This window comes from Drosophila bipectinata, unplaced genomic scaffold, assembly GCF_030179905.1.
Source record: "Drosophila bipectinata strain 14024-0381.07 unplaced genomic scaffold, DbipHiC1v2 scaffold_292, whole genome shotgun sequence".
Classification (NCBI taxonomy): Eukaryota; Metazoa; Arthropoda; class Insecta; order Diptera; family Drosophilidae; genus Drosophila; species Drosophila bipectinata.
Window position 1 is genome coordinate 17,721 of NW_027222945.1, and position 27,385 is coordinate 45,105.

General features: G+C 44.1%; 3 protein-coding genes across 3 annotated transcripts; all 3 read left to right on the top strand.

Moving 5' to 3' along the window:
- The first annotated feature begins 271 nt into the window (after positions 1 to 271).
- On the top strand, positions 272 to 1,264 carry LOC138927500 (dynein regulatory complex subunit 3-like). The gene is made up of 2 exons (XM_070282772.1): positions 272 to 501; positions 676 to 1,264. Exons 1-2 carry the CDS (start codon positions 272 to 274, stop codon positions 1,262 to 1,264), a joined length of 819 nt encoding a protein of 272 aa, XP_070138873.1.
- Positions 1,265 to 25,257: 23,993 nt separating this feature from the next.
- LOC138927501 (uncharacterized) lies at positions 25,258 to 25,653 on the top strand. The gene has a single exon (XM_070282773.1). It carries the CDS (start codon positions 25,258 to 25,260, stop codon positions 25,651 to 25,653), a length of 396 nt encoding a protein of 131 aa, XP_070138874.1.
- Positions 25,654 to 25,872: 219 nt separating this feature from the next.
- LOC138927502 (uncharacterized) lies at positions 25,873 to 26,994 on the top strand. Its single transcript, XM_070282774.1, has one exon. The coding sequence runs from the start codon at positions 25,873 to 25,875 to the stop codon at positions 26,992 to 26,994; it is 1,122 nt and encodes a 373-aa protein (XP_070138875.1).
- Positions 26,995 to 27,385: the final 391 nt, after the last annotated feature.

Here is a 27,385-nt window from a genome sequence, read left to right on the forward strand (position 1 = left end):
AATTTTAAGTTATAATAAGTTATTAATAAGATATTAGTTATAGTTATATTAATATTATCAGTTCTCATATTAGCGTCCGAGCCCCCCTTCGAACACGCATCCTTGCGTGTTATCAAAAGTTATTGAAAGTTTTGAAAGTTATCAAGGTCAGACTGAAGACTGCATTGGACAGAGATGGATTTGTATTGAAGACAAAGCTTAACATAATCTTCATACATAAGAACTAAAGAGTTCGTTAAAGGCAAGTCATTAATAAAAAGATCAAATAGAGATGACTTTCTTGAGGGATGCCAGATGTAGCACGGACCAAGCGAGAATTTACATTTTTAAATATGACCTTTTTGTGTTCTTCCATCTAATTCAATTGGATTGGAGTAATTTGGGAAAGGAAGTGGTCTTTTTCCCGCCCGACTACGCCTCGCCCGACTACGCCCCGCCCAATAGTATAGAGGCTTTGTCAGCGGTGTACACTGTTACGGATTTGTCCCTCTGTTATCCCCAGTGGCTGACGGCCCGCCGGGTACTTACTTCTTCTTATTTTCATTAACTAAGCAATTTAAGGCAAACTTTTTGCAACTTATTGGAAATCATATATTATTCAATTATTCCTTTTAAAAATTTGGCATACAACACTCCACTATTCTTATTACTTACTTCTGCATTTTTTTTTTCAAGCCGAGAATTGCGTGAAATTGAGGATAAACAAGAAAAAGAGATACAAACTCGAGAACTACAGGAACGTGAAATGTCAGAAGCAAAGCGTCTTGCCTCCAGTTTTGTTGAGCATTTAGACGGTCATCAACTATTCGATTCTTTGTGGAGAGGAGATGAAGATGGACGAGTATTGATGCTGGTAGGACTACAGGCCCAAGAACTTGCAGATGAATATGACAAAGATGTTTTTGAACTTACACAAGAAATTTATAAACTGGGCTTGGCAAGATTTGCGGAAAGAGATGATGAAATTCACGATTTTACTAATAACCTTCAAGAGGGTCAAGAAGAACTCCAAGTTATGGGACAAAAAGAAATTGAAGATTTTTTACAATTTAAAGAACAAATTTTTGAAGAAGCTCGTATAACTTTGCGTCAATTAGAACAAAACTCCATGCACGGTGATGACGAAAATAGTCCTGAATATATAAAGCTTTCTGATGCTGTTGAAAAAATTAATATACAATTTGAAGAATCTATGAATGATATGTGGCAAGCGCTTATGACGCAGGAATTGTACTTGCATGAGGCTATTGAGGTAATAACTTAATTGAAATGATTTAATTCCTTTAAATAATAATTAAGTAATTTTTCTATTTATTTGTTCGGTATTTTGAAACTCCCCCGCAACAGGGGATGATGGCGTTCTAGGCATCCATCTATTCCGCAGGGATTGGGGACGCCGCATCTTTCCACCTTGTGGCTCTGGAAACTTCTCCAGCACAAGCGTCACCGTCGAGTAGCATTCCAGCGATCGCGGGTCGTCATTTCAAGGAATGCTGGACACTCCTGCAGGGTTCTGCGATTGCGGGTGAACAGCCGACAGCCTTGGCGTACAGTGTGTGTATGTACCGTGCCCCTTCTCTCCGTTCTTGACGACGAGCTTGGGACTATCACATGTCTCGCTCCTTCTGCCATCTGCGATAGCCACGTACTAAACTCTGCCAACGTACACACTGTTAGAGAGGCTTTGTGCATTCCCCAAAACGTCTGCACCATCGATGGCAACTTGCTCACTAGCTCCTGCGTGAGCGCTGGGTTGTTTAGCACTGGTCCAACTTGGAGGCTTTCATCGTAGCACAAACATTTTGCACCTCCACCGAGAAGTCAACCAGCATTTCAAGCTTATTCTCCCTCACTTGAGGAAATTGTCTAATCCTTGTCACTAACAAGTCAATGATAATTTCGGGTCGCCCAAATCGCATTCTTAGCGTGGCGATTATCTGCGGAACACAGTCCGCATGCAGCATTAGACTTTGTACTGCGTTCTTAGCTGGTCCTTCCAACGCATGCCGAAGCCGCATTAGGTTCTCGGCATCCCCGAATCCGCATAGCTCCGTCGTCTGTTCATACGTTGCGATGAATAAGGGCCAGTCCTCAGGCCTTCCGGAAAACTTCACCATCTCAGCCACGCTAGTCTTTCTCGCTGCCAATTGTTCGTACGATGGTCTGCCCACCATTTTAATGACCTTGCAGCTGAGTTGTCCTCCCCACTGGTAGAAAAGAACCTTGGGGGCCCAGCGTGGGCTCTATGCGTACTGCCGTTTCCTTCCACAACGGCAACTTCACCAATTGTATCCGTACCAGCATTCTGGTACCGTGTACTAGATGGTCCAGGCATCTTTTCTGAGTGGCCAGTCTCCGATAGCCTCTCCCTTGGGAGCTTGCCCATGAGCGCCTTTCGCCTATGTAGAAGTTGTTGTCGCAACTGCAGCAACTGATCTTCTTCCTCCAACAACCTTGGCTCCGTCTGCAGGTCCTGCGCTTCCTTCGAAGCCTCGTTGAAGTCATTAGTTCCGATCCTCATCTGGTCGCCACCTGAGTAACTCCCAGCCGTTAGGCTGATGAGCTTTTCTGTCCTGATCAACGTCGAGTTCTGTGCATGGACGTCTACGTTACACTCTATACAGATACAGCCTACGCCTACGCTATACAGATCCTTAGGATGGCACACGCAGCCGGCGCCTCCACTTCGCAGAGGAAGCATATCGCCACCAATCTTGCCTCTCCACCGGATCCAGTAGGCATTTCCATGTTGATTTCGCTCTCTGATTCAAGTATTCTCCAAGAATACATCAGAAAAGAAATTAAAGAAATGTTGCGGGAATTCGAAGTTTTTTAGCGCCGCCCGAGTAAAGACGCCTGTGTAGATGCTGAAAATTTTTTTCTTCATTTATAACAGGGCAGCAAGGGCCGCTTTCCTTGAGTGTCAAATAGAAAAGAAAGCTTAGGCACATGGTTATCGGCTGATTAAACAGAGATTCAACACCCGCTTAAACTATCGGTTCTGAAACTTCGGCGTTGCCGGATGCCGCGGGAGCAGTTTTTCTATCTATCGTAAAACTTAGTGTTATAAAGAACTTTTTTTGAGAGGTTTTTGAGAGCTCAAAGAGGTTTGTGAAAACGTTCAACCGACTTCCTTATTGCGCATGCCCAGAAATAATACAATTAGCAATTTTTGGTAAATAAGATTTTTCAATGACGATAAATAAAATGTCAGAATTTTGTTTATTTAAAAAAGTTATTTAAATCGTTATTGGTCGGATATGAAATTGGGACATAAACAGAAAACCGGGTTTAAAGTGCAACAGGCAAAGCTTAGACACTGCTCGCTTGATGCCTCCAGATGCGGCTTTAATCACCGCTACTCGAGAGACTCCACCTCGACCACGGAGGCACGCCATTTGGAGCGCTGGTGAAGGAGGTTTAGGTACTCCTCTTTCCATCGGGACCAAAAAGACTGCTGCAGGAAAGACACGCGCTTCCAGCTGTCCATCCGGTTGATGGCACGCCATTTGGAGCGCTGCTGAAGAAGGTTTAGGAAATCCTCATTCCATCGGGAACAGCCTCTGGAGAAAGGTCTTTGCCTTTGGAATAAAAGGACCCACAAGGCTTTATAGGTGCTTCAGCCGGGTGACACACGACCCATCCAAGTTGTGTTTTTTGTTTTTTCTATCGTCACCCAAGTAGGGATGGCGACTGAACTGGAAGCTGGGTCCAACCATTGTAGAAGTACCTGTACATCTCGTGATTTCTAACATTATAATTAAAGACAATAACGTCCACACAATCTACAAGCTGCAATATCTTTTGCATCGAAGAATCACTGTTGAAGAGCCTCATTAACGCAATGGTCCAGTGCAATGCACTAATTGCCAAGAGTATGAACATACTAGAACATAGTGCACACGTCGAGCTGCCCGCTCACTGCTCTACAAACAAAGACAATACCGTGAAGAAATTTGGAAACTGTGGAGGCAACCAAACGACAAACTATAAAGAATGTGCTGGGTACAAGTTCAAGTTCGCATGAGTCAGGCGACCAAAACGCGCAATGAAAATCCACAGGATATGTAAGTTCATTAAATTATGGGGTGGTATATTATATTCGGTTATCCCTCGCTGCAGTCAGTGGTGTCGCAGGCTTTTTTTATTTAAAAAAATTTTATGCAGACTTAAAGGGTATTTAGATATAAGTGCTCACTTAAATGATTTTTTCGTTGGGCGCCAGTAATTAAATTAAGGTTGTTTAATAGTGGTGTTATGGTGTATTCGGGTATCCCTTGCTGATGGCGGAGTCGCCACAGGCGTAGGGGTTTCTTTCTTCTGTCGTGGGGTTTCTTTCTTCTTGACAGGAAGTTACGGTGGGAGCTACTGCTCATAAGGCACGGAAACCAATGTTTAATAAATGAATTGACTTTTTAACGGCTGTGCCGAAGTATTGGAATCAAGCCCTCTTCATTGAGTGACGTTCTGATACAAGCTGAAACTTAAAGCTTAAAGCTATTTCAAAGCGGCCACGCAAATATGCAGTGTTCGCCGGCTATATATGGGCATCCGACCAGACGCTGTGTCAGCAGTTTGGCCAGAGCAATCTCTTAAGTAATCGGACATTGCCGTTGCGCGGTTAACTTCAGTTAACTACTCCCTCCCTACTACCCCCTACTCTCTTCACTTCCAAGAATAAGGCCGTCGGCAGACCCTATTTGGGAAATCTTCTCTTTTAGCTGGGCCGCGGTTCTTCGGGCCTGAGTGACTCGCCGTTAGGTCAAGCCGATGCAAATCGAAGCTCAGCATATTGCTCCCGCTACGAATACTATCAGATATAATTGATGGTGGTCGATCTTTTCCTGAATTCCTTAATGCGTTTCAGATTACGTTCACTCATTCGTAAAGGTAAGGAAGACTGAGAACTTTACGTCCCACAGTGACGTTCAGGGAAGGCGAGCTGGCCACTCCTTGAGTTCTATTCTGGGCTGTGTCATGATTGACCATTCGGGCTTCGTTGACGTTGGCACCTTCTTCAAAGGTGACGAGATATGTGTCTCTTACATGGATACAGGTGCCATTAGCCACACACACGCATGATTTTTTTGCGCATGATCTTTTTCGCGCCAGCTGGCAAAATGTAGCCCCTGATGTCGGGGAGCAATTTTTTACTGTGTGGATGTCACCGTCACATTCACCAATTATGTTGTCTTCCAGTCTGAGTATGGTGTCGTGATGCGACACCGGGAAAACGGTGACCTTGTTGCCGACTTGATTTTTTGAAACTTAATAATAAAATGTAAGATGTAATATTGTAAGTTTGTAATATCTTAACGGACGACACGTACAAAACATCCCTAATAGGGGTCTCGGTGGGCTCTTTCATCCACATACATTCTAGGTCTGCATGATCTAAGATGGTAGCATTTAACAATAACCTTGGCAAGTGCTACTGCCAGCATTAAACCCTGCAGCTCCATTGTGATCATCCTATTTCGAGTTTAAAGAATATCGAATAGGTAGGTGCCCTGTATCAATTTGGGACTTTTTAGCTGACCTCAGAAGTTGGTTGACGGTAGCTGAAATTTTTTTTATTTGAATTTGTACTTTGTTGTTAATATTAACCTGCCTATTGCTTGCATTTATTAATTGGAATTCTCTAAATTCAATTTTTTTAAAGTCGCCGGTGCCGGCGTTCCTGCCAATACTTTCAACGCGGTCCCTAGGAAGTCTAAGCTTCTTGCTACCCTATGATGGATGCTCAACGAGTCGAGCAGGTCGCGTAAATGGGCGACATCAACAACCAAGAGTTTCTGCATTTGAGACTGAGGGAACATGTTCCATTAATTTCTTCTATGACCATCTATATTCTGAGAGATTCGCTGAGTGTTTTACGAACGCGAACTTTTCCCATATTAGAATTCGGCCATCAACGATGAATGTATTTGGCTTTAGAATAGTCCGTGACGCATGCCGATGTTGCGGCCAAAAGGAAGATCAGGGATATCTTATGCCAAGTGGCTAGGAAAAAGGACAATAAAAAATGAAAAATTATCAGGCGAGCGATAGTATAGTCGCGCTTGGCCTACCTAAGGTTGCTTTTGTGGACAACCTTTTTTGTTGGACTTCACTAGGACTCGGGAAGCGTTTTCCCTGTTCCTGGGCGAGTTTTATCTTATCCTGTATTTCGTATTGTGACTCATTCGATTGTGTCTGAACCACGTCGGCCGGCCTCTTGTCGATGACCGAATGGATGGATTTGTTGTATCTGACCGTAGCCAGTAGGATCAGCTCTACCGTATCGCAGGCATCTAGCAAGCTCTACCAGAGTGCTGTGGAAGCGTTCCACTTGACTGTTTGAGACACTGTGGAGGGGCGGCGCATTTGAGATGCTAACGCTATAGTTCTAGAGGGAATTGGTTGGACGACGGCAAACTTCGAGAATTGGTCGATGCATGAAACTAAGTACTTTTTATCCGTGGAGAAAATGTCTATGTGGAGCATTTCTTCTACATGAGATGGGATTGGCGTTTCGCCATGCTCAGTGTTTTTTGGATTTCTGTCGTATTTAGCCTTGGTTTTGCAAGTAGCGACTATTTCGTTGGCAAACTTGGTCATTTTCGGGAAGTAGCACTCGGAGAGTACCAATTTACCAATTCAATAAAACGAATTTACTATTTAACAAACTGAAACTTAAAGCTAACAAAAACGTATTTCAAAGCGGCCATGCAAGTATGCAGTGTTCGCCGGCTTATGCATGGGCATACGGCCAGACGCTGTGTCAGCAGTTTGGCCAAAGCGAGCTCTTAAGTAATAGGGCATTGCTGTTGCGCTGTTAACTTCAGTTATTTTGTACATTGCTTCAAAAGCTGCGTTACACATTTTCTTCGCCAAAGCTGTGAGGTCCTCATTCGGCCACCTAAACACCACATAATAGCAGTCTAAATCATAGATGGGCACGGAGCCGCTGCTCGGCCAGACAACAAATTACAACAACAACCACCACCCTCGCGATGATTGTCGTCGCGTTGTGCGCAAACGCACCCTTAATAATTGTTGTTGCAATCTCCGGACCGCGGGGTCGGGCCCGCCACCTGCCTCGGAATTTGTGTAGCATTGTTTTTGTAAATCTTCACGGCGCTAGCGCGTATGCGCGATGTGCCCCCGGTGTGTCCGAACAGAGGACTAAAGTTTCGAGTCCTTCTATTAGGAATGTTAAATTTTAAGCGTGTAAGTAAATGATGGCTATCTAATAAGGTTAATAAGGTTATGCAGAAAGACTACACCGAGCATTGTCCTACGATTTGTTAAGCTAGGTAAGTTTATAAGTAAAAGTCTGCTACTGTAGGATGGAATCTGAAAATTTGCATCCCAGTATAGACCTCTAAGTGCGAATATCAAAAAATTATTTTGTACGGATTCTATGCGGTCCTTATGTACTCCCTGTTGGGGACTCCAGACACATGAACCATACTCCAGTATCGGACGGACCAAAGAAATAAATAATGTTTTGGTTATGTATGGGTCATTAAATTCTTTTAACCGCCTTTTAATAAAACCAAGGACTCCTTTACCCTTATTAACTAATAAGGAAATATGGTCGCCAAATTTAAGTTTAATGTCTAATGGGACGCCGAGATCATTAACCTGGGTTAATTTCTCTAAGGCAATCCCAATAATAGAATACGTAGCTTGAGGGCAGAGGGCAAGAACGATAAAAAGACATATGCTTGCATTTTGATCCATTAAGTATTAGATCATTAGCTAAACACCATATTTGAAAGTTGTCAAGGTCAGACTGAAGACTGCATTGGGCAGAGATGGATTTGTACTGAAGACAAATCTTTACATCATCTGCATACATAAGAACTAGAGAGTTCGTTAAAGCAGGGGGCAAGTCGTTTATAAAATCGTAAATAATAACGGGCCAAGATGACTTTCTTGAGGGACGCCAGATGTAGCACGGACCAGACGGGACTGTATGTTTTTAAATAAGACTCTTTGTATCCTTCAATCTAAGTAGCTGGAGATCCACGTTAAGAGGTCTATAGGAAAACCCAGCATATTCAGTTTACTCAACAATAGTGAGTGATTAACTGAATCAAATGCTTTGCTGAAGTCTGTGTAAATTACATCGGTTTGATATCCCTTACAAAAGCCATCTATGACAAAGGATGTCAACTCCAATAAGTTTGTGGTGGTGGAGCGACGCTCAATAAAGCCATGCTGACAAGGAGTGATAATCGAAGAGCAAAGGTGTTGCAAATGAGGAATAATTAATTTTTCAAATAACTTTGGAATTGCCGACAACTTAGAGATGCCTTTGTAGTTAGCAGCCTCGGACTTTTTCCCTTTTTTATGTAGGGGAATTATAAATGATTCCTTCCACTTAAGGGGAAAAATCGAGGTTTCCATAGATAAGTTTCCACAGGGCCCTTGGACAGTATTTTAGCACACAGCCTGGTACTCCGTCGGGGCCTGGCGAATAAATGGGTTTTACCCTTAAAAGACCAGATAATAAGTTGTTCTCAGAAAAAAACGGACAGAAAATAAGATTTAATGCTTGAATGTTATATGCGTAAGGCTGATCTGTTAATTTAGGCGGAGAATAAGTTGTTTGAAAAAATTCTGTGAATAGATCGGCAATGGCCTGATCAGAAATCGCAGAGGAATTTTCAAACGTAAGCTAGGGTGAAAAAGATACAAGTTTACGCTTAGTGTTTACAAAATTATAAAACTGCTTTGGATCCTGAGTAAATTGTATCCGGCAGCGGCGAATATAATTGCTGTAACATTCAGCGTTCAGAGCTAGTAGATATCTTGAAAAATCAATAATACTGCAGGTTTTTTTATATTTTATTAAAAGCTTATTTTTAGTATTTTTTAGGTTAGTGAGGCACCTTGAAAATCAGGGAGGATTTGTTGAAGCGGACGGATAATTCCATGGCACACATGAGTCAAAAAATTTATTTAAAGTACAATAATATTTTTCTAAGGTCACGTTAAGATCAGTGCATGCCAGAATACCGGACCAGTCATATGTATCAATAAGGTTATTAAGTTTATGAAAATCAGCATTACGGAAACAGCGAATCTTATTTACCACGCGTGGAGACATCTGATTGATACCAGGAATGGTTTCGATTGATACCTCCAGCGTGGGGTGATATGGATCCTCTGGTGAAAGATGGTCAGTTATCAACGTTAAACCACTTTAATTCTGGTTTATTAAATGCTGCCAATATGAAGGCGGTTCAGACGAAGGCGGTATATACATACAGTACATGTTCTACTGTATAAATATTTCTCGGACAAAATTATTTTAATGCAAATAAAATTCTTGATCCTGATCAAGAATATACATATGTACTTTATAGCAGTGGTCGGCACCCCAATACATTGATATGATTTAAACGAATATTTTAGTAACGAATAGCAGAAAGTAGGCTGTGAGCATGACGTGTGTGCATTTATACTGTGTGTGTGGCAGTGCTCGGGCAGAGAAATTTTCTATGCCCTCGGGATAGGGCCGTGTCGACCACTGCTTTATAGGGTCGAAGAAGTCTCCTTTACTGCGTTGCACACTTTTGCCAAATAGGAACCCGAAGCGGGAGCTTTGTAGAGTCCAAAGGGAAAGTGCAGAAATATAGATAAGACGGAGAAGAAGCAGAGCTGAGCTATGCTTGGAATTGAATTTAGACAAATTAGTAATTCTCCTCCAAATATACCACAGCATTCGCGAAGCGATACGGTTTAGGTTAAAACTTAAGATTCTTAATAGATTCACAATTAAGTAAACACCGCACATTGGGATGAAATGCCTTTATTTTGGCCAAAACCTGAGAAGTTCGTGTTGATATATAAATAATGTTACAATTAGTCCCTAGACATCGAAAATATTTAATTTGTATTTTATTGTGGAGTCCTCGTCTTGCACCAGCTCTTGAAAGTGAGCTTTTCTTACCACGTGGTGCGTGCAAGCTTGCTGATTATTGAAGTTCCTAAGTTTTGGCGTTCTCGAATTTTTAAACAGTTTGACCAATTAAAATACCTTCAAATGGAAAATGTTTCGCATGATATTTACAAAACATTTGTATAAGTGTTTAATTATATGTGCTTTTGCGTTGTCATGTTTTTAATGTAATACGTGAACAGTAGTTTTGTTGATTTTAACCTGAAAATATTTGTGTTTCGTGGAGCATATCTAGCAAGATACAAACAGATTCAAATAACAACTTATATGGTAGTATGAATTATTATGTGTATATTCAGATAGCATTTAAATAATTGGCGGGAATTTGCGGCGGTGTTAAATATTTCAACAGATTCAAGCAAGGTTGCTATTCGTTGAGGGGACACTAGAAGTTTTGCTGGATGCAAATCGCAATTTCAACGCTACTTTTGACTGGGTTTGCGTCTAAGAAATTCCAAATGATTTTCCGGAAAACGATTTGTGATTAAACAAGAAAGCAAAGCTAACTTCGGGCGGAGCCGAAGTTTATATACACTTGCAGTTAAAACCGGATATATATCGTAAACATCGGATATAGTTGGCCGATCCTTATGATTACATCATAATAAAACCAATTAATTACAATAAAAAATCTAAAAAAAAGTCCCAAGCGTCTATCTTCAAAAATACGAAAGTTGATATTTCTACCAAATACCATTTCCGATCGTTCAGTTATATGGCAGCTATAGGACATAGTCGGCCGATCCTAATGAAATTTGGTAGGTTGGATCAACTGACCATCAAAAATAGAATCTGTACTAAGTTTCAGCTTTCTATCTTCAAAAAGACGAAAGTTGGGTCATTTCCGATCGTTCAGTTATATGGCTTCTATAAGATATAGTCGGCAGTGAAGGAGAAATCTCCGACCCTATAAAGTATATATATTCTTGATCAGGATCACCTCCTGAGTTGATATGAGCATGTCCGTCTGTCCGTCTGTCTGTCTGTCTGTCTGTCTGTCTGTCTGCCCGTTTCTACGCGAACTAGTCTCTCAGTTTTAAAGCTATCGACTTGAAACTTTGCACACACCCTTCTTTTTTTTGCACGCAGTATATAAGTCGGAACGACCGGTATCGGCCGACTATATCCTATAGCTGCCATATAACTGATTGATCGGAATTGGTATAACTTTGGTGTTTTTAGAGTTTAGAGTTCAAATTTGACATGAGAGCTATTTTTGGCAAAACATTATGACATGCCAAATTTCATAAGGATCGGCCGACTATATCCTATAGCTGCTATATAACTGAACGATCGGAAATGATGACCCAACTTTCGTGTTTTTGAAGATAGAAAGCTGGAACTTGGTACAGATTATAGCTTAGGTCAGTTAATCCGACCTACCCAATTTCATAACGATCGGCCGACTATATCTTACAGCTGCCATATAACTCGGATCGGAAATGGTTTTTGGTAGAAATACCAACTTTGGTATTTTTGAAGATAGAAGCTTGGGACTTTTTTTTAGACTTTATATTATAATAAATTGGGTTATATTATTATATTCTCATAAGGATCGGCCAACTATATCCAATTATGCGCTTAGGGATTTTTAGAAGCAAAAAAGTCCCGAAAAACCCTTTTTCTAAAAAAATCAAGATTTTGAGGGTGTTAGCAAAATTTAAAACACGGTTTTATACTATACTCGACCTAATGAACAATTCCTACAAGATCTCTTAAAAAATTCCTTCAATTTTTCTTTTTTTTTGTCGCACTGTGTCGCAATATAAGCAGCAAATTCCAAGATTCAACATTCTAGCTTTAAAATTACGGTTATAGCCAAAATAAAGGCATTTCATCCCAATGTGCACCGGTTTACCAATATTTATCATAAACGCAGTGGGCACAAAAAAAACACGACCGTTCGCTTTAAAGGAAGAGAAAGAAGAAGTAAGAGGAAGAGAGAAGTAATAAGAAAACAGTTTGTTATAAAACGTTATAATTAAATACAATTTGTTTTTTTTTTTACCGTTATTGAAATGACCAAACAAAAGGCTTATTTTTTAAACCCTTACCCCAATATAGAAATAACCAATTATTGTGAAAATTCTGAAGAACGTAACGGTGGCAAGAAAAAACCAATTTCCAAGTCTTTCTATTTTGACATTTCCTTGGGCTTATTCAAATATTTTGTTTTCTTCCAAATATTTTGCGTATATCCCTCCCAGGGATCCGTTATGATTGAACGTTGGAATAACAAATTTTTTGGCCAGCCTAAGGGTAAATTTATCTTTTTTGTTGTTGGCCTAAAAAAAACTTTGTCTCTAATGTTAAATTAAAAAATTTTGAATGTGAAGGCGAAGGTGAAGGTGCTTTGGGTCAAGGAGCAAAGGGCGGCGAGGGGCAAACTACCCCGTGGGAAGACGGAATCGACGTGGAACGTAACGGGTTCCAGCGAGGGGCTAGATACAGCCACCTGTGGGAAGACGAACCCGACGTGGAATGTAACGGTTCCCGGAGCAACAGTAAGACTATGAAAAGGTAGTCAAAGGGGGAGGGGGAATCAGCACGCCACGCATGCGGATTTTGGAAAGTGTAGCGGGCCATGGAAGTCCGCATAGCAACAGCAGAGGTCCGTGACCGGGAGAGGCACATACGGCAGACCGATAACGGGAAAGTGGCGTGATTATGGAAGTAGGACTAACGGCAGGTGTAGAATTCAAGGGCATTAACGGGCGCTCGAGTCAGTATAAATGGAGGCCCATGGGAGCGAATCGGGATGAGTCTTTTTAGGAAGTTGGAGGACCGCCTTGGGAGAGTCCGACATTTAAGTGTTTAAGCGTTTCTTAAAAGCACTCGAAAGTTTGAGTTAAAGGACCGCCTTTAGAGAGTCCAACAGCCTAAAGGGAAACGTATAGAACGAGCAGGACGGTTCCTTTACATGCCCAGGGTATCGGACTCGAGTTGGGTCATTCCCGACCACGGCAGGTAGCCTTGCAAGGAGGAAAGGACAAGTCTGGCGTACGCCTTACCGACCCCTGAACTCACGCCCAGTTCGAGACCAATCGAGAACACCCTGGTCATCAGCCCCACAACTCCCAACTCCGGAATCGCTAGCGCATATGCGCGAAGTCCCCCAGGTGTAGCGAGAGCGCGACGCACAATCATCGACGGCAACTTCCAATCCTGGCACCATAGCGCGTATGCGCGGTGTCTTGGTATTGCGGGGGCGACTGTCCGCAGCCAACTCCCAATCCAGACCCGCTAGCGCGTAAGCGAGGTGTTTTCCTGGGGTAACGGAGTGGAAGAGCGCTGCCCAGTCTTTGATTAGTCGCAGACGACCCAAGGGGGTTTCCGAAAGGAAGGAAGGCCCGCGGGTGGCTTGCGAAATGTGGCATTTAGCGGAAGCTAAGGCAACGAAGCAAGAGGAGTAGCAGCGGCGGCGGAGCAGCGGCAGTGACCGGGACTCCCTAAACGGCCACCAGGAAGTGCCCACGACGAAGCCGGGCGGAACCAGTAGGAGCAGCCAGAACACGGAGCGGAACCTGTTTTCGGGGTCAAGTAATTGTAATTTGAAAAAAGCCTCTAAAAAAAAGAGTTGGTAAAGTTGTATGCTATTTGTATTATTTCTGGTCCCGGGCAATCACGTCGAACCGACTCTGAGAGCTGGCCACGGCGATAGCGGGCCGGAATCAGAAAAACAAGTTCGTAACACCTGGCCCAAGCTACGCCAAGTAACATAGCATAGAAATTATAACATAACATAACATTGCCGGTTGATAGCCCGGCAATCCGATCACCCAACCCTGCCACCGTAGCATTTGATTCCGAACGGAATCGTTGACGGTTTTTCGTTTTTTTGGGGCAACTTTCCCAATGGGACCAAGTGCCAGACACCTATTCAAATTAATCCTTTGTAGACCGGCAGAGAAGCATCCAGCAGCTCGGACAGTTGCAGGTAGAACGTGCCACATCCCCTTAACCTAACAAACCAACTAACAAAGTGAAGTTCTCCCTTTTCTTTGGCATGTCAAATAAAGGTTATTACGGTTAATATTATCAAATAAAGGATATAAGGTTTTTGAGAGAGATATAAATAAATAAAAATAAATATCCTATAGATAAATAGGATAAATATCCTATAGCGGTACTCTTAGCTTTTACAACTAACAAACCTATATGAAGAAGCTAGATAAAGAAGATATATCAAGAAGCTAGTTGCTAGTTTAAGTATTTAACTAAAAATAGTAAAATATTAATAATTTAGGCATTGTTTGTCGCAAGCCGACTTTCGTTCGGCCGGTCGCCTTCAACTAATTCGGCATCTAAAGCTAGCGAGCATCCGCTCAGCCTATTATTAAAGGTTGGTGCTTTCTCGCTCTTGGTCTTATTGCGCTCGCATCCTAAATGGGATTTATCACATAAATAAGATCCCAATTTCATAAAAGAAAAAAAAAAAATTTATGACTTTTAATTTAATACAATTTGTTTTTTATTTTACCGTCATTGAAAACTCTCAATGACTCTTGGTGACCCCGACGTGATGGTTAATTTACTCATATACATATAAACAAATTACTAAAACAACAACAAAACAATTTTGTAAACATTTTTATGTAAAAAATTTTCATACGTGGCTAATAAGAGAACAGTTTTTTTATAATAATAAACAAATTATAATATACAATATATTATACATACATACAGACATAAACATAAACGTTCGCAAGCACACATACATATTTACACAACACAACGCAACGCAACAACTAGTCCCCGACCTCAAGACTTGGCTCCAAAGAAGTCACGGGGAAATGAACTTCTGGCTCACGCAGGTTATCAGCGGCCACGGATGCTTCAGGTGACCTTTACAAATTTGGACACGATGACGACCCAAGGTGCCCTGAATGCGGGGTAGACGAGACGGCGGAGCATGTGGTCCTGGACTGCCCACGCTTTTCAATCCCCAGGCGGAGACTCCTAGGGGAAGTAGTGACGGCGGACCTCATCGGACGGAGGTTGCTGGAGAACGCCCAGTTCTGGGCAGGAATGAGCAGCTTACACGGTGAAGGAGCTGAGACGGCTAGAGCGACTCCGAGCGGAGGCTAGCCTAGTCAATCGGTAGTGGGGCGCATAAGCACGCCAATCCTGGTCCTGCGAAGCAAAGCCTAGCGGCATTACCACAGGGGACAGGGATTTAGTAGACACTTTTTTCTTTTTTTTGTTAAAGCTTAGTCTTTCTTTCTATGTTAATAAACAATTACCAAAATTACCAAACAATTACCAAACAATTCGCTCGCACATAGCTTCATTCCGCTACGGTTCTGAGCGAACAGTGGGACAGAACGTGTTCGCCGCGAGCAAATAAAATTTAAGAGACAAAATTTTGGAGGAATTGGCCTAGCGGAATTATTTACTTTGGGTTGGTCGGAACTTAATATAATCAGGAGCAGGAGCACCCACTCCAACCCGTAATGGTATTTTGAAGTATTTTTGACTTACTCAGGATCCAAGGAGTCTGTTCAGTCTGTTTCCAAGGTGGATACCATGCTCTCCGACTTCAAGGCCATCCACGTGGAGCTTGCGGATTTGGACATTTTGCAGATCAGTAGTGACCTCCGATGGACTGAAATTGACCACGAGACGACCATTCGCTCACTCCACCCTTGCCAACGGAATGTCCACCATGCAGGCTGACCCAGGGTTAAGTCAAAGTTTTAAAGCGTTGCTTCCTCTGCCGGTCCCTGACCCGCTAGGGATCCAGACCCGCTAGCGCGTAAGCGAGGTGTTTTCCTGGGGTAACGGAGTGGAAGAGCGCTGCCCAGTCTTTGATTAGTCGCAGACGACCCAAGGGGGTTTCCGAAAGGAAGGAAGGCCCGCGGGTGGCTTGCGAAATGTGGCATTTAGGGGAAGCTAAGGCAACGAAGCAAGAGGAGTAGCAGCGGCGGCGGAGCAGCGGCAGTGACCGGGACTCCCTAAACGGCCACCAGGAAGTGCCCACGACGAAGCCGGGCGGAACCAGTAGGAGCAGCCAGAACACGGAGCGGAACCTGTTTTCGGGGTCAAGTAATTGTAATTTGAAAAAAGCCTCTAAAAAAAAGAGTTGGTAAAGTTGTATGCTATTTGTATTATTTCTGGTCCCGGGCAATCACGTCGAACCGACTCTGAGAGCTGGCCACGGCGATAGCGGGCCGGAATCAGAAAAACAAGTTCGTAACACCTGGCCCAAGCTACGCCAAGTAACATAGCATAGAAATTATAACATAACATAACATTGCCGGTTGATAGCCCGGCAATCCGATCACCCAACCCTGCCACCGTAGCATTTGATTCCGAACGGAATCGTTGACGGTTTTTCGTTTTTTTGGGGCAACTTTCCCAATGGGACCAAGTGCCAGACACCTATTCAAATTAATCCTTTGTAGACCGGCAGAGAAGCATCCAGCAGCTCGGACAGTTGCAAGGTAGAACGTGCCACATCCCCTTAACCTAACAAACCAACTAACAAAGTGAAGTTCTCCCTTTTCTTTGGCATGTCAAATAAAGGTTATTACGGTTAATATTATCAAATAAAGGATATAAGGTTTTTGAGAGAGATATAAATAAATAAAAATAAATATCCTATAGATAAATAGGATAAATATCCTATAGCGGTACTCTTAGCTTTTACAACTAACAAACCTATATGAAGAAGCTAGATAAAGAAGATATATCAAGAAGCTAGTTGCTAGTTTAAGTATTTAACTAAAAATAGTAAAATATTAATAATTTAGGCATTGTTTGTCGCAAGCCGACTTTCGTTCGGCCGGTCGCCTTCAACTAATTCGGCATCTAAAGCTAGCGAGCATCCGCTCAGCCTATTATTAAAGGTTGGTGCTTTCTCGCTCTTGGTCTTATTGCGCTCGCATCCTAAATGGGATTTATCACATAAATAAGATCCCAATTTCATAAAAGAAAAAAAAAAAAATTTATGACTTTTAATTTAATACAATTTGTTTTTTATTTTACCGTCATTAAAAACTCTCAATGACTCTTGGTGACCCCGACGTGATGGTTAATTTACTCATATACATATAAACAAATTACTAAAACAACAACAAAACAATTTTGTAAACATTTTTATGTAAAAAATTTTCATACGTGGCTAATAAGAGAACAGTTTTTTTATAATAATAAACAAATTATAATATACAATATATTATACATACATACAGACATAAACATAAACGTTCGCAAGCACACATACATATTTACACAACACAACGCAACGCAACAACTAGTCCCCGACCTCAAGACTTGGCTCCAAAGAAGTCACGGGGAAATGAACTTCTGGCTCACGCAGGTTATCAGCGGCCACGGATGCTTCAGGTGACCTTTACAAATTTGGACACGATGACGACCCAAGGTGCCCTGAATGCGGGGTAGACGAGACGGCGGAGCATGTGGTCCTGGACTGCCCACGCTTTTCAATCCCCAGGCGGAGACTCCTAGGGGAAGTAGTGACGGCGGACCTCATCGGACGGAGGTTGCTGGAGAACGCCCAGTTCTGGGCAGGAATGAGCAGCTTACACGGTGAAGGAGCTGAGACGGCTAGAGCGACTCCGAGCGGAGGCTAGGCTAGCCTAGTCAATCGGTAGTGGGGCGCATAAGCACGCCAATCCTGGTCCTGCGAAGCAAAGCCTAGCGGCATTACCACAGGGGACAGGGATTTAGTAGACACTTTTTTCTTTTTTTTGTTAAAGCTTAGTCTTTCTTTCTATGTTAATAAACAATTACCAAAATTACCAAACAATTACCAAACAATTCGCTCGCACATAGCTTCATTCCGCTACGGTTCTGAGCGAACAGTGGGACAGAACGTGTTCGCCGCGAGCAAATAAAATTTAAGAGACAAAATTTTGGAGGAATTGGCCTAGCGGAATTATTTACTTTGGGTTGGTCGGAACTTAATATAATCAGGAGCAGGAGCACCCACTCCAACCCGTAATGGTATTTTGAAGTATTTTTGACTTACTCAGGATCCAAGGAGTCTGTTCAGTCTGTTTCCAAGGTGGATACCATGCTCTGCGACTTCAAGGCCATCCACGTGGAGCTTGCGGATTTGGACATTTTGCAGATCAGTAGTGACCTCCGATGGACTGAAATTGACCACGAGACGACCATTCGCTCACTCCACCCTTGCCAACGGAATGTCCACCATGCAGGCTGACCCAGGGTTAAGTCAAAGTTTTAAAGCGTTGCTTCCTCTGCCGGTCCCTACCTTCAGCAGTGGATACTGAGTGGGCTGACTTAGAAAGCTTGTAGCGTTGAGTTGGAGGACCGTCTTTGGAGAGTCCAACCGGCCAAAGAAAGGAAAACGTAAAGAACGAGTAAGGAAAATCCGTTGCAGGACGGTTCCTCTACAAGCCCAGGGTATCGGAGTCGAGTTGGGCCAAAGCCGACCACGGCAGGTAGCCTTGCAAGGAAGTGAAGAAAGGACAAGTCTGGCGTACGCCTTACCGACTCCTGAAACCGCAACCAACAGGCGTGGTCCTGCGAAACAAGGATAGGCCGACTCTTTAACTCACGCCCAAGTCAGAGAACGCATGAGAGCACCCCGGTCACCAGCCTCGCAACTCCCAACACTGGACTCGCTAGCGCGTATGCGAGGTATAACGGGATAGCGAGAGCGCGACGCACGATTAGTAAAACAGCAACTTCGAATCTTGGCTCGCTAGCGCGTATGCTCGGTGAATCCCATGTGTCCTGGCACCAATCCAGGCACAAGCGCGTATGCGTGGTATCCCAGTATCCCGGTGTAGCGGAGGCGTCAAAAGCGGAAAAGCCTGGATCCCTGGAAAAGCGGAGGTGCGAGGTCGCGGCCAACTCCCAATCCCTGCCCGCTAGCGCGCATACGCAGTGGTTCCCTGGAGTAGTGGAGCAAAAGAAGCGCTGCCAATCTTTTGATCAGTGGCAGACGACCCAAGGGGGTGTTCTTAAGAGGTAGGAAGGCCTGCGTGTGGCCAGCGAAAGGGCGACGGTTAGGGGAGTCGACAGCAACGCAGGGGTAACAGCGTACTCCAACGCAGGAGTAACTCCTGCCAATCGTCTGACCAGTCGTAGTCGAGCCAAGGGGGTGTTTCTCAAGGCAAAAGAGCGGAGGGTAGCGGAATCGCTAGCAGCGCGGCAACAGGAGTACCATCGGCGATGGAAGGAGCAACGAGGGAAAGAAAACGGAAACGGAAGGAGCAACGAGAAAAAGAGAAAGAAAGCCTTTTGTAGTGTAAAGAGGTCTCAAAATAAAGAGTGTGGAAACTTCAAGCTATTTGTATTATTTCTGGGCTCGGGCACTCACGTCGATCTATATGTTCAGTGGAACAGACCCGAACCTAGAAGTAACACAGCATAGACATGGAAAAGAAAAACTGGATATACTCACTTAGAAAGAAGGAGCTCAGCGAATTGTGCAGAGAACTCGGTCTACCAGGGGACGGGATTGTGGAAACCTGGAGGCGAAGTGGGTCGACGAGTCCAAAACGACGAAGTGTGCAAAGGTCCACCCCCAGTGGTGGCTAAGCATGTGCGGGACTGGTCGTTTCGGTTCGACGGATCAGGAGACCCGTTGCAGTTCTTCCATTCCAGAATTACTGAAGGGCAGGGCTCAAAGATGGTTCATCATGAACGAAGAAAAGTGGCAAACATAGGCAAAATTCAAGGCAAGCTTTGAAAACTTGTTCGTGCCGAAAGGATACTTCGAGAAGTTGGCGGATCATGTTCGTCAACGAAAAGAGCGACGCGGAGAGCCGTTCAAAGAGTACATGGTGGACCTTCAGTCCTTAATGAAGCCACTAGGAAAAACCACGAAAAGGGTAATCGAGAAGCTCGTCAAAAACTAAATGCCAAGAATGAAAATGTTTATAAGGCCATACGACTGCGCATCCTTGCAGAGGTGTCCGAGGAATTAACGCAGGAAGAAGATGCCGTTAACAGGCAAGTCGCCACGGAACAATGGACACCAAAGTGGCAGAGAGAGCATTCCAGGACATTCCGGCGGAGCAGGATAGCATTCCAGGACAAGGGTGGATGCCCAGATGGCAGTCTGAGGGCCAGCGGTTCAGCAGCGACTGGGGCAGCAGTTAACAGCGAGTTCGTCACAACATTACAGTACCCAAAAGGGAGAGATGGGGCAGCTGTCTGGAAAATAGGCTGCCCATAGCAGGGGCAGGATACCCAGAAAAATGGGAAGAGGAACGCAATAAGAGCTTCATCGAGAGAGACGGCGGAGGCGTTTGCAGGCAAAAGAGGCTGCTCGAACATAACGCAGTAAATGATCAGCATAAAGGACCACATCCCCATTAAGCAGCGTTATTATCCCATAAACCCAAAAATACAGGGAGGGATAAACGTGAAAGGGGAAGAGCTGCTGGAGAAAGGATGCATCGAGACCTCGAATAGTGCTAACAGTTAACCCAATGTAATGGTGAACAAGAAAACGGGTCAATGAAGCATGTGCGTGGACTTCCGACAGAAAGGATGTGCTGTGGGAAAAAAGGATGCTTTGAGCCCTTGAATAGCGCATACAGTTAACCCATTGTGATGGTGAAGCAGAAGACGTGTCAATGGATGATGTGCGTGGATTTCCGGCAGATCAACGCAAAATCAATATAGGACGCGTACCCGATGCCACGGATCAATTACATTTTGGAGCAACTTAGGGAGGCAAGCTAGTTCAGCAGCCTCGACTTAAAGGACGGTTATTGGCAGATCCCTCTAGAGGAAGGATGCAGGAAGTACCAGTGTACGGTCCTTCACCGTACCACAGAAAGGTCTGTACCAGTGGAAGATGCCTTTCGGGTTGCACTCAGCCTAGGCAACATTTCAGAGGACCCTGGACAAGGTCATGGGCCCGGAAATGGCACCACACGCATTCACATATCAGGACGATATCATACCAAGAATGTGATCGGATGCACCAAGGAGGAACATATGTAAAACCTGAAAGAGGTTTTCAGGAGCTTGAAGGCGGCGAACCGGCGGATAAAGGCGGAAAAGTGACATTTTTCAGGAAGGAGTGCTATAATTGGGACATTGAATAATGAGCCAGGGGATCGGCATTGATCCAGGAAAGCAATAAAGGAGCTAAAGCCCCCGACAAAAGTCAAAGAAGTACGCCAGTTTATCGGGATAGCATCATGGTATCGGCCGTTTGTCTCAGATTTCGCAGGAATCGCGAAGCCCCTGAACAATCTTCTATGAAAAGGGACGAAATACGAATGGACGTCAAAGCACGAGAAGGCGTTTGAGACAGTTAAGTTGCGGCTTTTGATCCAAAAAAGATTTGTGCTGCAAGCGGAAGCCAGTGTCGGTCGTTGATTGGGGCTGAAATAAACTACGGAGAAGGAGTGCGTGGCAACTATAAGGACGATCAGACAAATGAGACCCTATTTGAAGGGACACCAGTTCGACTTGATCACGGACCATATGACGCTGAAGTGGCTCAACAACAGCGAGAGCCCGCTTGGAAGAACAGCGAAGTGGCTTTTTGTGCAGTATGACTACGTCATCAGCTACCGGAAGGGTAAGCTCAACGTGGTCGCCGACTCGCTGTCCCGCCAGCCAGTATTGGAGAAATTAAGAAGTGAATAGAAGTGAAAAAAAAAAATAGAAAATAGAGAATTAGAGAAAAAAAAGAGAATTAAGAAATAAAATCTATGGATAAAAATGGACACATCACAACAAGGAAAAACAACGTACGAGCATCAAAAAGGAGTCATATCAGGAGCATTAAAATTTTTTATGCAGACACACCTACAATGCGGTATGGTGAGACCTGTGAAATTTTACCCAACAATTCATTTCTGTCGTTTTCCGAAAAAAGGGTGAAAATGCATGGGGTAGCAGGTGGCATGGGCAAAGTCAAGGAAGGGGGGTTGAGGGGGTGCGAAAGCACGCACTACAGGGGATGGGGAAAACGTGAAGATGAGAAGCCCAGCCGCAAGACAGAAGGAGCAGTGAAAGGGGCAGCGCGCTCAGAAGCCTAAACGGAACATATTATATATATGTATATATGAAGGAACATATGTATGTATCTATTCGCAGGCGAATTGTACTTGTAGAAAAAACCCAAAAGGGTACTTGGAGAGAATAAACAATTGCCCAAAGAGATTCTAAGAGAAAGGGACAATTTGCTGATGCAGTAGTTGAGTCATTGGAGAAGAGTGATAAGATCGGAAGATCGATCCAATTCGGACTGGTGACGGCGAGTCGGCTCTAATGTTTATGTCTGGCTTGGGCCATGGAAAATTGATGGGAATGTTTACAAGAAGAGCTTGATGTTTACTCTGGATGATCTTAGGGGATCCTCAGAAACGAAAGAGGTGAAATTAGGTGCCAAGATAAGAAATGGCATGACGCATTCAGAAGGGGCTACTGCGTTTTGCAATTATTGCAATTATTTACATTGCCTATTTGGTGAAGCAATTTATGAGTTGGATAACACTCCCCCTTCTAAATTAAAGCTTATCGATTCAAATGAACGTGAAGTCATGGAGTTTAATTGAGCGGTTAATTATGCTACGATTATTTCTTCATGCGGGATTTCTTTATCGGACAAATTATTTGTTTTTAAAATATAGCTAAGCCGTGGTTTAATGATTTTACAATATTTTCTTTATTTATAAATTAACCATATTATATATGTTGAAATTAATGTGTATCTTTTCTTTGCACGTAGTATATAAGTCGGAACGTCCAGGATCGGCCGACTATATCCTATAGCTGCCATATAACTGATTGATCGGAAATGGTATAACTTTAATGTTTTTTGAGTTCAAATTTTACATGAAAGCTATTTTTGGCAAAATAATGCGACATGCCAAATTTCATAAGGATCGGCCGACTATATCCTATAGCTGCCATGTAACTGAACGATCGGAAATGGGTTTTGGTAGAAATACCAACTTTCGTATTTTTGAAGATAGAAGTTTGGGACGTTTTTTAGATTATGTATTATAATTAATTGGGTTATGTTATCATATTCTTTAAAGGATCGGCCAACTATATCCGATGTTTGCGAAATATATCCGGTTTTAACTGCAAGGGTATATCAACTTCGGCTCCGCCCGAAGTTAGCTTTCCTTTCTTGTTTTCTCTTATTTTATTACAAATTGATTTTTCACCGTTCAATAAGCGAGTGAAAAATGATTTTTCTTTGCTTAGAACACAATAAATTTAAATAGTTCTTTTTTCAAAGTATTTATTTCAAATTTAATTTTTTCGCATTTTACTACCTGATTGCTTAACAGTAATTTTCCATCATTATGAGAAATAGCTCTTGCGTAATACGTATCGCATCTATTTTTTTTAATGGGATATTTTAAATATATTACAAACAATTCTTTGTGCAAAGCAATTTTGATTTCAGAAATATCCAATAAATCTGTGATTACTAAAGGTTTTGATTCGGGTTTATTTATTTCTTGAATATCATCTATATTTAATATCTTTGTATTAAAAATGTCGATTTTAGCCAATGTAATTGTATTAATTAATTTTTTGTTACGATAGATAGCAAAACTGCTCCCGCGGCATCCGGCAACGCCGAAGTTGCAGAACCGATAGTTTAAGCGGGTGTTGAATCTCTGTTAACTCAGCCGGTAACCATGTGCCTAAGCTTTCTTTTCTATTTGACACTCGAGGGAAGCGGACGAAAAGTGAGGACATATTAATATTTAAGTTTCATTATGAATTGTACAACCTTTAATTTACTAGGAATTCATAGTGCTGCTATCGCAGAGTGGTTACCGACTGTACCACTGTTAGCCCTTGCTGCCCCGTTATAAATGAAGAAAACAATAAACAATTATCAACAATTATCTACACGGGCGTCTTTACTCGGGCGGCGCTAGACAACTTCCAATTCCCGCAACATTTCTTTAAATTCTTTTCTGGTGTATTCTTGGAGAATACTTGAGTCAGAGAGCGAAATCAACATGGAGATGCCTACTGGATCCGGTGGAGAGGCAAGATTGGTGGCGACATGCTTCCTCTGTGAAGTGGAGGACGAGCACGTGACAGTTGGCTGCATTGGCGCCGGCTGCGTGAGCATGTGCCATCCTAAGTGTGCTGCTCTAGAGGATGGCGGCGTAGGATGGATCTGTGCAGAGTGTGACGTAGACGTCCATGGACAGAACTCGACGTTGATCAGGACAGAAAAGCTGACCAGCCTGACGGCTGGGGACAACTACCAAAGTTACTCAGGTGGCGACCAGATGAGGATCGGAACTAATGACGTCGACGAGGCCTCGAAGGAAGCGCAGGACCTGCAGTCGGAGCTAAGGTTGTTGGAGGAAGAAGATCAGTTGCTGCAGTTGCGACAACAACTTCTACATAGGCGAAAGGCGCTCATGGGCAAGCTCCCAAGGGAGAGGCTATCGTTGGATATAACCCACCTGAAAGCAGAACACACACACCTTCGACATCTACCACTGTCCGGATACGACTCAGCACAGCCCAGGCTCTTGATAGGTCTCAATAATTGCAAACTAGGGCGCGTGCTTCGCACCAAGGAAGGCACAACAGAAGAACCGATCGCTGAGAAGACCCGCCTGGGGTGGACGATTAAAGGAAGAAGCTCCAACAGTGTGGGTGATGACATAATCCCAAACTACCACGTGTTTCACATATGTGCATGTGAAGCTGACGAGAACAAGGAGATCTTGCGCCTGCTTGAGCAGTGCATGTGGTCGGACGGCGGCCCTAGACCAGAGATGAATAGCAAGAGCGTATCCAATGATGACCAGTTGGCCTATACAGCAGCTGGAGAAGAACACGAGGCGTATAAATGGCCGATTTGAAACAGATCTGCTTTGGAGGTATAAAGATGACAAGCTGCCGGATAGTTTCCTACAGCCCTAAAGCGTGCACGATGCCTGTACCAGAAACTGACTCGCGAGCCGGAGCTTGCGAAGGGAATTCGCCGACAGCTAGGTGAGTACGTGAAGAAAGGATATGCACGGCCCATTCCGTCGGAAGAAGCTGAGGAAAGCCATATTGGTATCTACCTATCTTTCCCGTGCTAAAACGTGAACAAGCCAGGAAAGCATCGCATAGTCTGGGATGCGGCTGCAAAGACGGAAGGGATCTCGCTGAACACAATGCTGCTGAAGGGACCTGACCACTAGCGCAGTTGGTAACCAATACTTCACAGGTTTAGAGAGAAACGTATTGCTATCGGCGGCGATATCGCCGAGATGTTTCATCAGGTCCGAATACACACAGAAGATCAGAGATACCAACGCTTTGTATTTATAGACCCATACACACAACGGAGAGAGAACTACGCCATGCAGGTAATGACGTTTGGGGCTAGTTGCTCCCCCAGCTGTGCCCAGTACGTGAAGAACAGAAATGCAGAGTCGTTCAAAAAGGAATACCCACGCGCTGTGAAGTGCATATTGGAGAATCACTATGTAGACGACATGCTGGACAGCGTCGACACGGAGGAAGAAGCTATAAGCCTCGCGCGTCAGGTCCCCTACATTCATCTTCAGGGCGGATTCCTCATTCGAAACTGGGTATCGAATTCCAGAGAAGTATTAAGCGCACTCGGCGAAGGAGCACCCGCGCTAGTGAGACTAGACGAAACAGCGGATGGACAGACCGAGAAGGTGCTGGGAATGTGGTGGGACACGAAAGAAGATCTCATCCGCTACCGTGTAATCCCCACGATATCGCCATAAAGAACTTCTCCAAGAAGGCAACGTCCCACCAAACGAGAGTTTTCTCAGTGTGTTGATGTCTATATATGATCCTTTAGGGCTCATATCCTTCTCCGTGATGTATGCAAAATAATATTTCAGGAAATATGGCGAAGTGGATGTACCTGGGATGACCCCATACCTGAGGCAGAATGGATTAAATGGAAGCGATGGCTTCGGTATATCCTGGACGTTGAGAAAATGACCATCCCAAGATGCCACATGAAGGAGTCGCTGATGGATTCAGAAGTGGAGATGCACACCTTCGTGGACGCAAGCGAGAATGGATTTGCCGCCGAGGCAGGTATCCACTGCAGTCTACTGGGCAGCAAAACCAAGGTAGCCCCTCTAAGACCGACATCCATACCAAGTCTTGAACTCATGGGAGCAGTGCTTGGAGCGAGGTTGGCTCAAACTCTGGAGCTTTCACTTGGCGCGAAGCTGAGCACACGGACTTTCTGGACCGACTCGAGGACCGTGCTGAGTTGGCTGCGATTGGACCAGAGGAAGTACAAACAATTTGTAGCATTCCGTGTGATCGAGATTCTAGACGGTAATAGCGTCAAGGACTGGCGCTGGGTACCTTCCTCCGAGAACGTGGCGGACGACGCCACTAAGTGGAACAAAGAACCTGATTTCAACCGAGAAAGTCGATGGTTAAACGGGCTGAAATTTCTTTGGCAAGAGAGGCAATTTTGGCCGCTGACAGAGGCGGAAGAAGGAGACGAGTCAGGAATGGAACTGAAGGCGCAATTCATCGGCGTATGTGACGGATTCACAGACGTAAGCCGCGCGGCCCTCATAGACTTTGAGCGGTTCTCAATCTGGACCCGTCTGCTATGGAGTACCGCAAGAACGGTATGGTGTATGAGGCGATGGAAGGCCAAGGCTCTACAACGATCGGACATGGAAAATCAGCCATCACAAGAAGATACCAGGGTCGCGGAGAATCTTCTGTGGTCGTACGCTCAGGCGGAGTACTACCAGACGGAGATACGGTTAATCTTACAAGGAAAACCATTGAAGAAGAATAACCTACTATACAAGCTGGGGCCGTATATGGATTCCGATGGAGTATTAAAGCTGGATGAACGTGCCAAGATGATCAAGGGAAGCGACCGCGTCGTACTCCCCTGCGGCAGCCACATTACGCAGCTCATCATAAAGGAATTTCACCGAAGATTTCTGCACGCTAACCACGAGACGGTGGTCAACGAACTACGACAAAGATTTTGGATACCAAAGCTGAGATCCACCACCTCCTCCAGAGGCGCAGGCGATCGTCAACTCGCGACCCCTAACATACATCCCATTGAAAGATGAGAACTAAGAATCACTGACACCGAATCATTTCCTGCTTGGAAGCTCAACTGGAAGAGGACCGACGATGGAGCCCCTACCCGAAAGAGTGCAGCTCAAGAATAGCTGGATGGAATCACAACAACTGGCGGACTCGTTCTGCAGGCGATGGCTTCAAGAATACCTGCCAGTGATCACTAGGCGGACCAAGTGGTGCGAAAAGGCTAAGCCTCCTTGTAGAAGGGGATATCGTGTATGTGTGCGATCCCGGACAACCGCGTAGCCAGTGCCGAAAGGAGAATCCTGAAGGAAACCTTAGCCAGACGGACAAGTGAGGGGCGCCGCGGTCAGGAACCAATCTGGCGTATATACAACACCCGCGACGAAGCTGGCAGTCTTATCTATCGAGAGTAGT